The sequence below is a fragment of the Pholcus phalangioides genome, unplaced genomic scaffold, assembly GCF_987345545.1.
Source record: "Pholcus phalangioides strain wild (caught in Gottingen) unplaced genomic scaffold, Ppha-v1.0 ptg000009l_1, whole genome shotgun sequence".
In the NCBI taxonomy this organism is placed as follows: Eukaryota; Metazoa; Arthropoda; class Arachnida; order Araneae; family Pholcidae; genus Pholcus; species Pholcus phalangioides.
The window spans coordinates 53,016,223-53,031,353 of record NW_028301602.1 but is presented as its reverse complement, the minus strand read 5'-3'; the positions used below and the strand labels follow the sequence as shown (position 1 = coordinate 53,031,353).

The 15,131-nt window shown below is 36.4% G+C and overlaps 1 protein-coding gene across 1 annotated transcript in view; it reads left to right on the top strand.

The window, feature by feature from the left end:
* The window catches only part of LOC149083293 (DNA excision repair protein ERCC-6-like), a 435,993-nt gene that overhangs the window by 392,928 nt on the left and 27,934 nt on the right, over positions 1 to 15,131 (top strand). The window contains exon 20 of the mRNA XM_089236536.1: positions 1,441 to 1,624. Within this exon, the coding sequence (XP_089092662.1) occupies positions 1,441 to 1,624 (184 nt within the window). The remainder of the gene's footprint in view (positions 1 to 1,440; positions 1,625 to 15,131) is intronic.

Genomic DNA, 15,131 nt, shown 5'->3' with positions numbered 1-15,131 from the left:
TAGAAATTTTATGACCACTGAAGCACATATATGTGTTTGAGTACAGGTGATCATTTGTGGAGATTTTACTGCATTTAGGAAAATGTAATGGAACCCTTTCTATACGTCTCCCTATTACATTTCTGACCTTACTCATTTGTACCTTACTTCAGTTGCTATACATTATCCTTGTATATAGGGCCTAATTTCTGCGTGGGCAAATGAAGCCTTTATATCTTTAAGCCCCGAAATTCAAACATACATTCATACCAATTAATATATTTGACTCTTGTCGCAAGAGCCTCCTAATTCCTGCTTTACACAGGGTGCCTGTATGCACTTCAATTAATCAACATTTTCACTTCGATTCTAACTCTTTGGAAAACACCATTTCTATCAATCAAATCACATAATTTTTCAGTGGTAAAAACGTGTCACTGAAACAGTATTTCCCGGTTTTCAAAAACACATCATGAAGAAACGTGAGTGGAAAAACTAAGCGGGATCGACTGTAGTTTATCATGCATATTTTTTACTGAAAAAGCCATAAAATTTAAGATGATTCACTAGTTCTAAGGCGTTTGCAGGTACTAAAATAATTATTGAACGGACTATGGTATGCTGATAACCAGGGCCGTAACTAGGATTTTTGCCGCCCCCACATTCAATAATTTTGTAATGGTGATCTCTGTTCCCACCTATAAAACTGCCGCCCTCCTAAATTTTGATGCCCGGGCCACAGTTGCCTCCTCTGCCCCCCTGCCTACTTCCGGCCCTGCTGATAGCAAACATGTGTTTACACTATTAGTTCTTTCTTTAAGAGAAAAATCTTTCAACACCGGAACTCAATACATTATTTACTTTTTGCTTAGATATAGAAACCAAAAGCAAAACAAACAAGTATAGGACGTTTTACAAAAGGTTTAAATAACACTTTTTTGTCTGTTAAATCTTGAAATGAATACCGTAAAATTGCTTGAAACTTTAGCAACAGTAATGTTATGATAGTATAATATTTCTTCTCAAGCATGAGATTTTGAATCAAAACGAGATTTTTTACAATTTTTTTTCAAATTCTACCCTTCGTAACAATATTATGAATAATATTTATTTGAAAAATTATAAAAAAAATTGAGTGAGCTCTTAAATAAACCTTCAAAAATATGCACATATACTGAAAATTCTTTGATTTTATGCATTTATATGCATTAAGGCTAAAAAAGGCCAAAATATGGGCTCATAAAGGCTATTATAATCCTGGCTCTACATATAACATTTGCTTATGACTTTGTTTTGGACATAGTTATCAATTCATTATTGTTGTCAGACACACAGACTCCTGATTAAATGAATCGCGTTATGCGGCTGCACTACATTACGTGCTTAAATATTTACTATTTTTTATCAGTTTCTAAAATTAATTCATGTTATTAAGCAATATGACTGCTCTCATATGTGTAGGTGTGCATACTGCTTTGAAGCATGATGTCATAGTTGATTCGGCAGATCCAGATTACTTACTTGTAGAAGGAGAAGCTAATAAAGTTGCTCAGAATGCTATCAGAACATTGAGACAGTCAAGACGTCAATGTGCAAGAGCAGTGGATGGCATTCCTACATGGACAGGAAACAATGGTGGCATCAGGTTAGTTTTCTCTATATTTAAGTGCATGAATACTGTTAGATGAGTCCGTTAATTGTATAAAACATTTATTATTGATATCAAACTCCACTAAAACAACATAACACTCACCATGACATGGACAAGAGGAAAGAAAACAAAAACAGCACACATCAGAGTATTACCACTGTGTTACACATGCTGCCATCTATCAGGCACTTTTTACCCTAACACCCCTTTAATTCATTCTGTCCGAATTATTTTAGTGAAAATTAGTTGACAAATTCCAGTTCTTTGCAAAGTTTTTGATGAGCTGGTCTTGGCAGTCTTTTTGTCAATATGTATGCAATCATATGGACATATTCAAGCTGTATGTCCTCTTCTCTGATCTTGGATCTGATGTGATGCCTTATACAAATACAAATACAACGCCACAACAGGCGAATTGCCCAACGAGGTGACTGACTTAAGAACATCATGGATCCCCGAGCCATTTTTTGGAGGCCCTACCAACTACTGCTACACCACACATGCACCCCCCCCCCCCGCCCGCAGAACCCCCCAACGAACCCCCAACTAATCGGTACATGCGGGAATGTGCGTGTACGTGTAGTGCAACCTGACGTAAAGTTTGTTTCTGTGTAATGCTTGTTATGTGTAGTGCTGTCATCTGCCCCCAGTTTTTCTAACTATGAGTGTGGTTGAATGTGAGTTAATTGAAGTGTTATGGTTGAATGATTTACCGTTGTAGGACTGTTGCTCTCTGTGGCGAGACTTTTTAACGGGGAGATCGGCTCGCATTTGCGCCTTGAAGTTGGGAACCACAGAAAACCAACTTCAGCCGACCACCACTGTGGGGTTCGAACCCGGATCCTCGCATCACGAGTCCGGCACTATAACCACTCGACCACCACAGCGGCCAGAGGTCGGTATATCAGAGGTCGGCAAACTGCGGCTCGCAAGCCACGTGTGAGCGCACAGAAACTCTACATTTTTAAAAATCATGTTTAGAGAGACGTATTTTGGCCATTTTGTTCTCGCTCCTTTCCCCCCCTTAGTGAGTCATCTTTTTCTCAGGCTTTTGCCGAAAGCCTGACACTGCTGTCATGTGACACTTCCGTCTCCTCTCGGAACATGGGGGGCATGCATTGTTTTCCATACCAAAGGAACGTCAAATTCTACCCGGCCAGATCATAGAAGACGATGCTCCTGAGCTACCACCTCTCATGATGACTCCCATGGCACCTCTCTCCATCCGCATCCAACATCGGTCATATACAAGACAGGTGTGGATGGTAAAGTCTGAAAGGGTCGACCTCAGCGAACGTATCTCAATCAGATCGAGGACATTTTTAGCAAAGGCCAGCTTAGGAGTACCCTAATTCCTATATAGTTTAAGTTTAGAAAAATTTGGCTCTGTTGACTAATGAGTTTGCCGACCACTGCCTTATATCAATGTGTTTGGTAAGAGCATAGAATTCTGGTTTCTCAGCAGATTTTGTTGTCACAATAAATCACGATGGATTTGTGATGTCCTTTCAGTGTTTCAGCTCTCACATTATTCCTCTCGACCGGGCGCATTCCTGTGCTGATGAACTTAGAGACATATATTCAGCTTTGGTGAAACTTAGAGCAATGGAGTGTCGGTTTTGCAAACAACAGCTCAAGCAACAGATCCTCCTGACATCATGAATGCAAATCCGCATCCGAACAATTCTTCTAATCTGCATCAGCTCAGAGTGATCAGCTTCATACATTTTCATGGAAACAGTTGACTTGATGTATCAAAGAACACGTTTCAGTGCAGTCCAGTGAGTTTTTCCAGGATTGTTGTTGAACTTGCTTAGATGACCAACAGCAAAAGCTATGTTGAAAATACAGCGAAGATGAGAGAGCCAACCAATTCTCTGTAAGGTACATTGGACATCTCTTCTTTTTCAGATTTCGTCTTCGGTTCATCAGTTTTGGATAGACTAAGGCCTACTTTGAGAGGAGTGGCAACACCATAATATTGAAGGACCGGACACACCCTGCTTCCCATCTCAAGGAGATATCAAAGCGTTCCTGAAAGATGGGTGCATCCAGAATTTTATTAAATGTGTATATGTATATATATATGGGTTGTTGGTTTTTTTGATTCATGGTGTCAATTACCTCCAGCACTACTTCAGACATTAGTCGAACACAACAAGTGTCTGGCATAGTTGTTAGATCGGTTACTGCTGCTACAATGGCAGGTTATCAAGATTTAAGTGAGTTTGAACGTGGTGTTATAGTCGGCACATGAGAGATGGGACATAGCATCTCCGAGGTAGCGATGAAATTCCGATTTTTACGTAGGACCATTTCACGAGTGTACCGTTAATATCGGGAATCCAGTAAAAAATTAAATCTATGACATCGCTGCGGCCGGAAAAAGATCGTGCAAGAACGGGACCAACGACGACTGACGAGAATCATTAAACGTGACAGACGTGCAACCCTTCGCAAATTGCTGCAGATTTCAATGCTGGGCCATCAACAAGTGTCAGCGTGTGAACCATTCAACGAAACATCATCGATATGGGCTTTCGTAGTCGAAGGCCCACTCGTGTACCCTTGATGACTGCACGACACAAAGCTTTACGACTCGCCTGGGCCCGACAACACTGCCATTGGACTGTTGAGGACTGGAAACACGTTGCCTGGTCTGACTAGTCTCGGTTCCAATTGCTTCGAACTGATGGACGTGTGCGGGTATGGAGACAACCTCATGAATCCATGGACCCTACATATCAACAGGGGACTGTTCAAGCTGGTGGAGGCTCTGTGATGGTATGGGGTGTGTGCAGTTGGCGTGATATGGGACCCCTGATACGTCTAGATATGACTCTGACAGGTACGTAAGCATCCTGTCTGATCACCTGCACCCATTCATGTCCATTGTGCATTCCGACGGACTTGGACAATTTCAGCAGGACAATGCGACACCCCACACGTCCAGAATTGCTACAAAGTGGCTCCAGGAACACTCTTCTGACTTTAGACACTTCCGCTGGCCACCTAAATCCCCGGACATGAACATTATTGAACATATCTGGGATGCCTTGCAACGTGCTGTTCAGAAGAGATCTCCACCCCCTCTTACTCCTACGGATTTATGGACAGCCCTGCAGGATTCATTGTGTCAATTACCTCCAGCACTACTTCAGACATTAGTCGAGTCCATGCCACGTCGTGTTGCGGCACTTCTGCGTGCTCGCAGGGGGCCCTACACGATATTAGGCAGGTGGACCAGTTTTTTTGGCTCTTCAGTGTATATTACTAACACACTAGTCATTAATCTATGCTTTTCTTAAAGAATATAAAATTAAAGAAATTTCAACTTGCAAAAATAATGACTGTTTAAAAAATATTTCGGAACATTTTATTAAGGAAAGGGGGAAAAAAACTTCTTGAATACGTCAAGTATTAAACAATTTAACCCTGTGTGAATAATTGTTCATTTGTTTCATTCGAAACACTAGTTTGAATGCTTTGTCTACTCTTAATCTGTTTCACTATTTGGAATCAATTGCACCTTGAAAAAAGTCCGTTAAACACAGGCATCAATGATTTGGTTGTAGTTAGCATGTTAACAAATCACATATCGCTCTGTGTAATTGTATCTTTACCCAAAATATTATAAAAACTATTCCACTACTCAAAATCAGACATTGTATCAACAACCTTAGGGTGAAAAAAAAAATTTTTTTTAGCATGAAATGGTTCCAACTTTCCCAAAAACTTTAACGTAATTGCCAAGAAACCAGAGCCACATTTTTGTTTGATAAATTAAAGACCCCCTTATTTCTCTCTTCTTTTGTGACATTAATTACCTATTAGAAGTTAACACTGATGAGCTTAGAATAAATGCAGCAAAGTATGCATCTGTTAATGATTGTTCATATATATTTTTATAGTCCGATGACAAAACATTTTTATTGTTTGATATTGATGTTTGTTTTATCTTCAATTGCAGCTTTTTCCATGCCAATACACATTCAGCTATGGAGCAGTTGTGTGTGTTTTCCTTTGTACAAAATTGTTAATTTCGGCTATTGGTTTCAGAATTGCAATTATGTCCTTGACATTTCTTTTTGAATCAGTATTTAAATTTTCACTAGAGATGTTACTATCTGAGATCTGTGGTCTTCACAAACTTTGGTAACAACTGACATTTTTTTAACATAAGATTCAAGAGAATCGCAATAAGTATTCCACCATACCTCTGCAGGAAGACCAATGCACTTCCACTTTCCATATGTTACCATGCTTTTTAGAGATTGTGGAAGTATCTAAATATACTTGTAACATACTTTGCTACATCAGTTTTAACCAAATCTTTGGCTAACAAGTTTACAATATGGGCACTGTACCAATATTTAAGTCCCAAAAAGCCAAGCTTTTCATCCAGTCTCTGGAAGAAACCATATTTGCAGTAATACACAGAACTCAATATGTTACATTTGAAGTTTTCTTATTGAACTAAAAACTCCATTTGCTAAATAATTTCCAGCATGCGATAATCTTATAGATGGCAGCACTGAAAAGTCAAACACAACACTACATTCGTACTCAGACTGTTAGGTAAACACAGTTTCACTTCTGGCGCAACTCACTAGGTAGTAAATCGTCCATGAATGTGTGTGTGTGTGTGTGTGTGTGTGTGTGTGCTTGTGCGCGTGCGTGTGGGGTGATAGACCTGAGTTGTGCTCGGTTTGAAGGAAAGAAAAAAAGCATGTGATAAGCCGGATGTGTCAATAGTATCAACATGGATGGCTTTACCACATCGTTTGATGAGACACAGAATTTATTCATTATGTAAATCCATCCATCGCCATGCAATTTTTGATTTTCTAAGTCAACTTTACATCCTCTAACTTCATCATTGTAAATCTTGGGTAACCATTTATCAGCTAAATTGGTATGACTATGGTATCTGATATTTGCTATACATATTAATATATATATATATTATAATATTATAAAAATATTTGAAAATATAATTAAATTAATATATATTTAAAAATAATTTGATAAAAATTTAAATCACGTTAGAGCTGCATATATAATTTTATTCAATTACAACAGATAATTTTTCGTATCTGAAAAAAAAATTGATTTAAATCAGTGATTTTTTTTTAAAAAAATCAGTTGATTTAAATCACTACAACCCTGATATATATATATATACATGTATATATACTTGTATATATAAATTTGTATAATGGAATAACACATCTAATTATAGGAGTATATATATGAATGGAATAATTGTGATGAATCGTGATCTAAGAATCTGAATTTAAATTCATATATCGTCCTTGGCATGTCTGAACTCTATAATCAAAGCACCGTTGGTGGCGGTCCGTCCGCATTCGTTGGATGTCACAAGTTATAGTCGTGTAGGCTGTACAACGACAAATCGATGTCATGTTTGCATCGCATGGAGTCCTGGTCCAAGTCAGCCAATGTTTGGACACCCAGGTGTTTTAGCTCATTCTATACACAAATTCCTGTTCCATAAGTATCCTACATCTGAATTCTCATAGAAATAATTAGGATATTTTCATCATTCCCGAAGCTACATTGGCTAGCTAGCTGGTTGTCAAGGTTGAAAAGTCATGGGACACTTCCCCCTTTTTTGACATATGACATAGAGAATTTGTAATTGAGAGTTGTTCATGTCTTGTTTATGCGATGTTTTGTGTCAAATAGTAGATGTGTGTATTTTGTTTCAAGAAAATTAGTTTGTTGTCCTTGTTCATTTGGGAAAACGAGTAGGTTGCACACCTACTTTTGGTACACACTGTATGTGTTTTCAAAATTTTGGATACGATCCCGATATTGGAGAGTTTTGCCGATTTTTCTAAATCAATCCTCTAAAATTTTGCCCATATGTGTCAAGTTTTGGGACGATTTGAGGCGTCTTCATATGAGAAATTGATAGTTTTGTAAAAATTTAAATTTGACCCAGTACAGGAAAGCGAGAGAGAGCCATTTTTCCAAAGCTTTTTCGAGAGTGACGCAGTGAGAGGATTTTTTTCATGTTTATTTTTGTTGTTTAAAACACACATAATTACCGCATTTCGTGTCTGAAATTTTTTGTTACATCATCAGAATTTTTCTAAAGGATGAGACATTCATACTGAGCAAAGTTTTGGACACAGTAATTAAGTAATTCATTAATAATTTCTAATTTTTCGAAAAGGAAAGTTACACATGTACCTTTGATAAATGTTAACGTTGAATTTGGATTATAATTTTCGATCGGAAAGTATACAGATATTTTAAGAAAAGTATGCTATGTGTCATAAATTTAAGATCATGCGTTAATTCATTTTTTTAATTTTCTTTGTCATGTGACAAAATTTTTTCTGTCCCTTAATTATGTAACAAAGTATTTTGTGTGACCTATCGTTGGAAAGCTGAATTAAATCCCCTTTCGATGGTAAAATTTGATTTTTATGTTGATATGTTGTGTGAGCTTAATTAAGCATTATTGTATTTTTGTTTTTGGTTATATAAGATTTCCGTGCATAGCCCCTGATGTTTTCAGGAAAGGCCCCGTTGTCAGTTTTCATTCAGGGTGGGATTTTTTCCAGATTTAAGACATGCCCTTTCACCTTAATTGGTCAAAATTGTTGTCATAAAATTTCACTCAACGAATCAAAGTGTGAACATTTCGAAGCCACTCCCACTTTCCTGTTTATTTATACTCCCGAAACGTCAGTGGGTTGGTTCAGTCTTCCGTTTTCTCGAGACAGAAACTCGGTCCGTCTGATGGAAGTTCCCCCTTTTCCCATCTGTTAAGTTGAATTTTTCTCGCGATATGTAGTAAGTGTTCGCTACCATTGCAGTTTTCTCATTTTGCCTCGTCTATCCTGATGAAGTATCCCGAGTTTTATCACCATGGCCAGAGTGGAGATGGAATTTTTGCAGTCTTCTTCATGGCTCAAAGCCCCAGCTAAGATAGTTCCGAAAAATTACTCTAGCCTGTTGAACCCTGTCGTCTGTTTCCTGGTATCCATGTAACTTGATTGATTTCGTCCAGAGGACTCGGAATGCTGACCCCTGAGTGACCAAATGACAAGCCACTCTGAGTTTGAAGATATGTGAGAATTCTTTCCTGTTCCTCCTTAAGTTGTGTGGCGGGTCTGGTTGTTAAAATTTTCGGTAATATTCAAATTCTTTGAGGTCATATCCAACCCCCCTTTGAATTCAATCCCCCAGGGGTGCAAGAGCTGCGCCAAACTGCTCCGAAACGGTTCTCTGGCTACATGGTGCGTCAAAGCGCCGGATCCCTGCGCATTTGCGCCAATTCTTGTTTGTGGTTCGCGGAGGTACCGCTAATGCACTGTAGTGCGTTAAATATCTGGAATTTAGGAAAAAGAAGCATGAAAATTTTGTTCACGGGACGCGTTCTTTCCGAGACACGGAAAAAGATACGGAGGGAGAAACTTAAATTTTTTTTTACACTTCCCACCATCTACCACAATAGCGTTACCTCGTGACCTTGGAAAGTAGTGCTACTACCTTGAAGTAGTAGTCGCATACTGTTATTGGTTAAACGGCGGACTATCAAAGTCCCTGAATGAATATGCCGAATTTTCCGATTTCTGAGACCGTTTTTTCTCCTGCTATATACTGAAAATAACGGCAATTTCGCCGCTGCCAACCTGCGTTCAAAGACGGCATACATCGAAAAAGGGATTGGTTTACTCGTTTAAATTACCGAAATTTTTCGAAGATCGTTGGAAAAAAATGAGATCTGTTAAAACTCCAGCTGAAATATTCATAGTTTTGTCATCTAGCCACTATGTGGTCGTGTGGTTATCGTCGGCGGTTGCCGATCTCACATTGCGAAAATCCGGATTTGGTGAACAGGGGCGGCTCGAGGAAAAACATTTCTACCCATGAGGAATCTATTTTTGGCGCTACTGACTGCGTTTTTTTTTGGTCAACATAGCTTTTTTCACCCTTTCAACTCCATTTGGCACCCCTCCTAGAGCGGCGCCTAATATGGCCGCACGGTCCACCACTGCATTGGTGGGGGAGGTGCATGCTCTTAACAATAGTCAAAAGAAGGAGTTTGTACTAGGAGCATGCTCATTTTACATAACTTCTGCGAGATACCTTTTTTATATTAATGCCCTACCTTTCCAGAACATGAAACGTTTGCACCCTTTCTTGTTTTTTTGCACTTCCTCTCGTGCATTGCTGGGATGGTATATTACTTCCTCACTTATTGCTGGGATGTTGCTTAACATTGTATCGCCAACAGAACTATTAATTATGTGTGATGAATGGGTTGCACTACAATGCAAATAATTACAAGAAGTGAAATCAGTTCAGAGAATAGATAGATAGATATGAATGGGCAGACATATTCAAACTTTATAACCTTGAAAGCAGCCTAAAGTTCATAATTTTGCTAGTTTTGATGAAGGCTTCTTTATCTTTTGCACATGGTAACAGAGAGGGTGAAAGAGTTCATTGTTAACAAATAAATAAAAGTCTGTTTGAACATTGAAAAATCTGTCCATCCAATGCTTTAATGGAATAAGACATACCAAATCTTATGTTCAAGGGCATGAAAAATTTGAAAAAAATTGTCATTGAGATGCTGAACTTCTGAAAGCACTTCATGATTCGTAATCTATTAACATGCTATTAAGTTGAGAAATTGTTTAAGTAAATAAGGTATTTTTTTATATTTTTCTCGTTTTTGCATTTTGCTTTTAAATTTAATAATTCCTTTAAATTCTGTGAGAAGCTATTTTTTTTTTCATGGAAACCCTTATTATATTCTGCACGCACTTCTTTGCTATATCAGGATGAATAAGATTTTTGTGTTCAAGCAGCAGAAATTCTTGCTGCCTAGGTTTTTAGTATGCATGTTGGTTGATTTGAAAAGAATAATAATTTTTATTTGTCATTTCAGTAATGCATGTTTAAGTAGTGACAGATAAGATAATTCAGAAAAAATATAAATGGATTTTAATTTGTGAAGGAAATTTATTTAGAATTATTTGTTTCAACCATTTTTGGCAAAACTTTTGGCATTTCACAGAAAAATTACTCCTTATATTGCAGATATAGTTCGTTTTTAGTTCTGCTCCATTTTCCAAATTTCTGCTCAAAAATGAAATTTGCTGCTCCGAAATAGATCAGGGGTGCTTGCACTCCTGCACATAGCAAGAGGAGGATAGAGGAAATGACTGGAGGGGTTCTGAAATGTTAGGGTGTGAGGATGATCCATCTGCAGAAAAGGGAAAGAAAAAAAGGGAGAAATGGACTAATCAGCAGATCTAGGTGAAAACAAACATTTGTCCAACCCCACATCGGTGATAGGCCTCTTTCTCTCCCTTGTTTTGCTTCTCAACAATGCAATTGTTTTTGTTCCTAGACTCTATTATTCACTCATACCTGTTGGTCGCAGCACTATACACACAGCCTAAGAATATTCAGACCTAGCAATGATTCCAGGTAGGGATCCAGTGTTCATGGGTGTTTGGATAATACTTGTATGCAAAGCAAGAGCAGCTGAAATAGGGGTGGGACAAAACTGATTCGACAAAATACTGAATATTTGCCATATGTTTTGGCCAAATATAAATTTGCTTAAAATTCATCATAATTACAAAAAAGAAATTGGTGTCATTAATTGGTTTCAAAAGAAATTGGTTTAATTGAAAATCAAATTATTGGTAATTTCAAATGATTGATAAATAATAAATTGCGTAATTTAAATTCTATAAATATTTAAAAAACTGGTAATTGAAAGATTTTTTAATATTCGTGCCCCATAAAAATGGGATGTATATATAGAATCTGTTTTAAAATTCATAGAGTTTCACTTGCATCGAAAATAATCTTGACTGTGGCATTTCTTTTGGAAAAAGGTTGGCCACCCATTATAAATAAATGTATAAAAACCACACACATCATATTATGATACATATTCTTGGTACAAACACACATTAATTCTTATTAACAAATAAATATATTTGCATGTATATATTGTCCAACCAACCAAGTTTTTTCCCTCCTAAAAACTAAACAAATACAAAATGATGAGTAAGCCAAACATGAGCTTTTCTTAAGCATATGGGAAAGACTGGCATTTCCATTAATAGTACAATTTTTATTTTCCATGATACTGCATGTTAATTCATTCATTATGTATATATATAGTGAAACCTCACTACAACAGTTACTCAATATAACAACAAATCCCTCTACAGCAATATTTTTTCAAATCTAGTTTTTGGAAATGTGTTGTTCACAAAAATATTTTTGTTTGACATTTTATAACGAATTATATTATCGAGTTTATTCATTGTGATAACCAGTGTGGGATCTTGTCAATTATTTTAAAATGTTAAAATGTGTGTACTAGCAATTTTTAATTTGTGGTGCTATGGCAGCCCATGAGCAATAAAGCAAAATTTGAGCTTTGAAAATTTTACCATCAAATTTAACGCATCAAACAAAATTTAAACAGCAAGACCAATTCACCAATGAAAAACATGTTTGGATAAAACCCCACTTACCTTTAGAATCTTTATAACTTTCCTCATACATAGTATCCTGTACTGTTTGATAAGTATGGATGCTGCCAGTGTGAACAATACAGTTACACCTAATTTGTAGATATAATAAAAATAATTAGCACACAACCTTTTTTTGTCTATCCTAATTCAAAATAATGTCACAAGTTCACATTGCTTGAAATTTACGAATGAATGATGGTACATATTATTAAGTGATACATTCACATAAGGTACTGATCTGTAACGACTAAAATACTGCCAATTTTCTTTTTAAGAAGAACCTTGTCTTTCAATGATGATTCTTTTTTCGAAAAGATTCTACCCCAGATTCAATTAACCTTTTAATGGCTGAATTCAAATTTAGATTGATTTTTATTATTTTTCCTTCTATTTCCTTTCCTGATCCTTCAGTTTAAAAATATCAAGTAAAAAACTATAAACAGAAATTTTCCTGTATTTTTTCTGAACCCGCCCATGTCCATAGAAAGAGCATTAGAAAACAAACAAAAAATTAAATTTTATTCTTCCTCAAAAATGCAAAATTTTAAAAAATCAGATTTATGGCATAAGTGCTGAAATGTATGAAATTTGTGTTTTCTAAATTAAGTTTGGAATTTCACACCTTCAGGCGAAAAAAAATCAAGTGCTTTCATGAATTTTTTTTTCTTTCTAATTATTGAAACTGTTGTTCCCAATTAGGAACATTGGAACTAAAAAGTTGAATATTAGATTTGGCTAGCAACACAAATTAATGATCACTAACAAACACAATTTTGTTGCCTGTTGTAAAATAAATTAAGGGACAGAAATAAAAAAAAAAGAAGAATTATTTATATATACGTCTATTATATTGATTTTTAATAAGGATGAAATTTGAGCCAATCACTCCTAATCTTCAAGCGATAAGTGGCCAAATCAGCAAAACTCAGAGATACCAAGCCCGATTTTAGAGCTGGTTTTAAATTAATTTGAATTCACTTTGATGTGCTACTTAAAAATAATAAAATAAGTATATTTGTAATTTAAACATGTTATTTCCCCCTCAATACATAAAATAAGTTACGATTCTTTCAATAAAACAGTGATAGATCGCTGCCATGTAGCGATAATTCGCCAAACTTGGAACAGAAAATGGGAGCGATCAGAAATGTTTCAGGATTAATTCAAGATTCAACTAGCTCCATTAGTTAGAAATCCTCTAGTTATGCATCATTTCTCCTAAATCATGCGGAACATAAAAAGAAAATGATTTCATATTTTAAAATCACGTAACTCTTGTGCCTAAACAAAACACAAAATTATGCCGCCAAATGTTGTCTGCTATTTCCCATCAATTTTTTTATTCCCATTTTTCCATTTTGTTCTTATTCTTATTAAAAAACATTACCACAAATATGACTTTGAAAAAATGTAACACACAAAAGAATTATAAATTTCACTTCTCACGGACAAGCTCCGTTTCTCTGTGAGAACTTGGCACTAATGCAGCTCACAATCTATTTCTCACATCTATGTTTATCATGCTGGAAATCTTTTTATCCGAATTTAAACTTTACGGAAGCTGAACAACAAGCCATTCTCGCAGTTATTTCGTAAAAAATGACTGAAAATGCTCTAAAAATAATAAAAAAAAAAGGGAAGAATTTGTAGAGAGCCTACGTGATAACATTGCGCATCACTGCGGAAAGGTACAAAATGGCGGATCAGTCGACCTCCACTATTGTAGTGGCTATACTTAAGAGTAACTTATGCATGACGATTCGATCTCTTTCTAATATACATTCTCACTCTTCAATACACTCTCTTTCTTTTCATGTTGCGTTCAAATTGCATCTTCTTTTCAGTGAAGATGCCGAATCTATTGACATCCACTATTCATGTATTTTCCATCTTACATTGACATCCACTATTCATGTATTTTCTATCTTACATTGACATCCACTATTCATGTATTTTCCATCTTACATTGACATCCACTATTCATGTATTTTCCATCTTATATTGACATCCACTATTCATGTATTTTCTATCTTACATTCTTATTTCATAGGTTCATACCTTGAAAGATGAATTGTGCTTCATCTGCAGTTGGCCTAAAGCACGTTCTTCCTTTCTTACATAATCTTTTATCACTCGTGGCGCCCTGCACGTGCTCTTTACAACTACCCGAAGTCAAACCTCAATTAATACCTCACCTGTTACCTTCCAATTCTTTAAATACAAAATAATCCTTAAACAATTAACCATTTAAATAAATTAACAATTTTAGCTAATTACCTTTATATTCAAATAATTACGAATAATTATGAGTTGAACGGATCCACTCATAATAGCTTGCTCAAATTTAAAGCAAATTAGATTCTCTCTCTCCTCTCTCTCAGACAGTTATCTTCGGATTCCCTATTCATACTTTTGTTTTCCTAGTAAAATGATTTTATTTTCCCTCCCTGATGGTCCACCATTCTGATCTGTCGCCATTTAACTGCAACATACTTATATTTTAACACTTGTATATGGGAGCTATGTCAGATTTGTGTTAGAAAAACTTAGCAGTGGCTTATGTGTGTGTGCCCAGTATTTGGCGTGTTTTGTGTTCTGTAGGTGGTGCCATCTATTTAACGCTATAACTAGATACTTTCTCAAACATGAGGATGAATTTGGTGCTCACCTCTAGTCCAGACCCAGGACACTACACCCGCCTGTCCTTCCCCCCTCCCAGTTGCGGCCCTGCATCTATCCTCCAAACTGGTAATGCGTGCATTTGAAGTTTAATGTATGCATATTTGTGTTGTAGGTCTGTGTGATCGTTGTGGCAACCAGAAGTTTTTCCAAAGGAATAGTCAACTCAAAATTTGAAATCTTTAGAAAATCACATTTTTAGCCGATTACCATTGCGCAATTGCAAGTTCCAAACCCGGATTTTCACCAAAAGCAAAATTTGGTTTTTGGGGGGG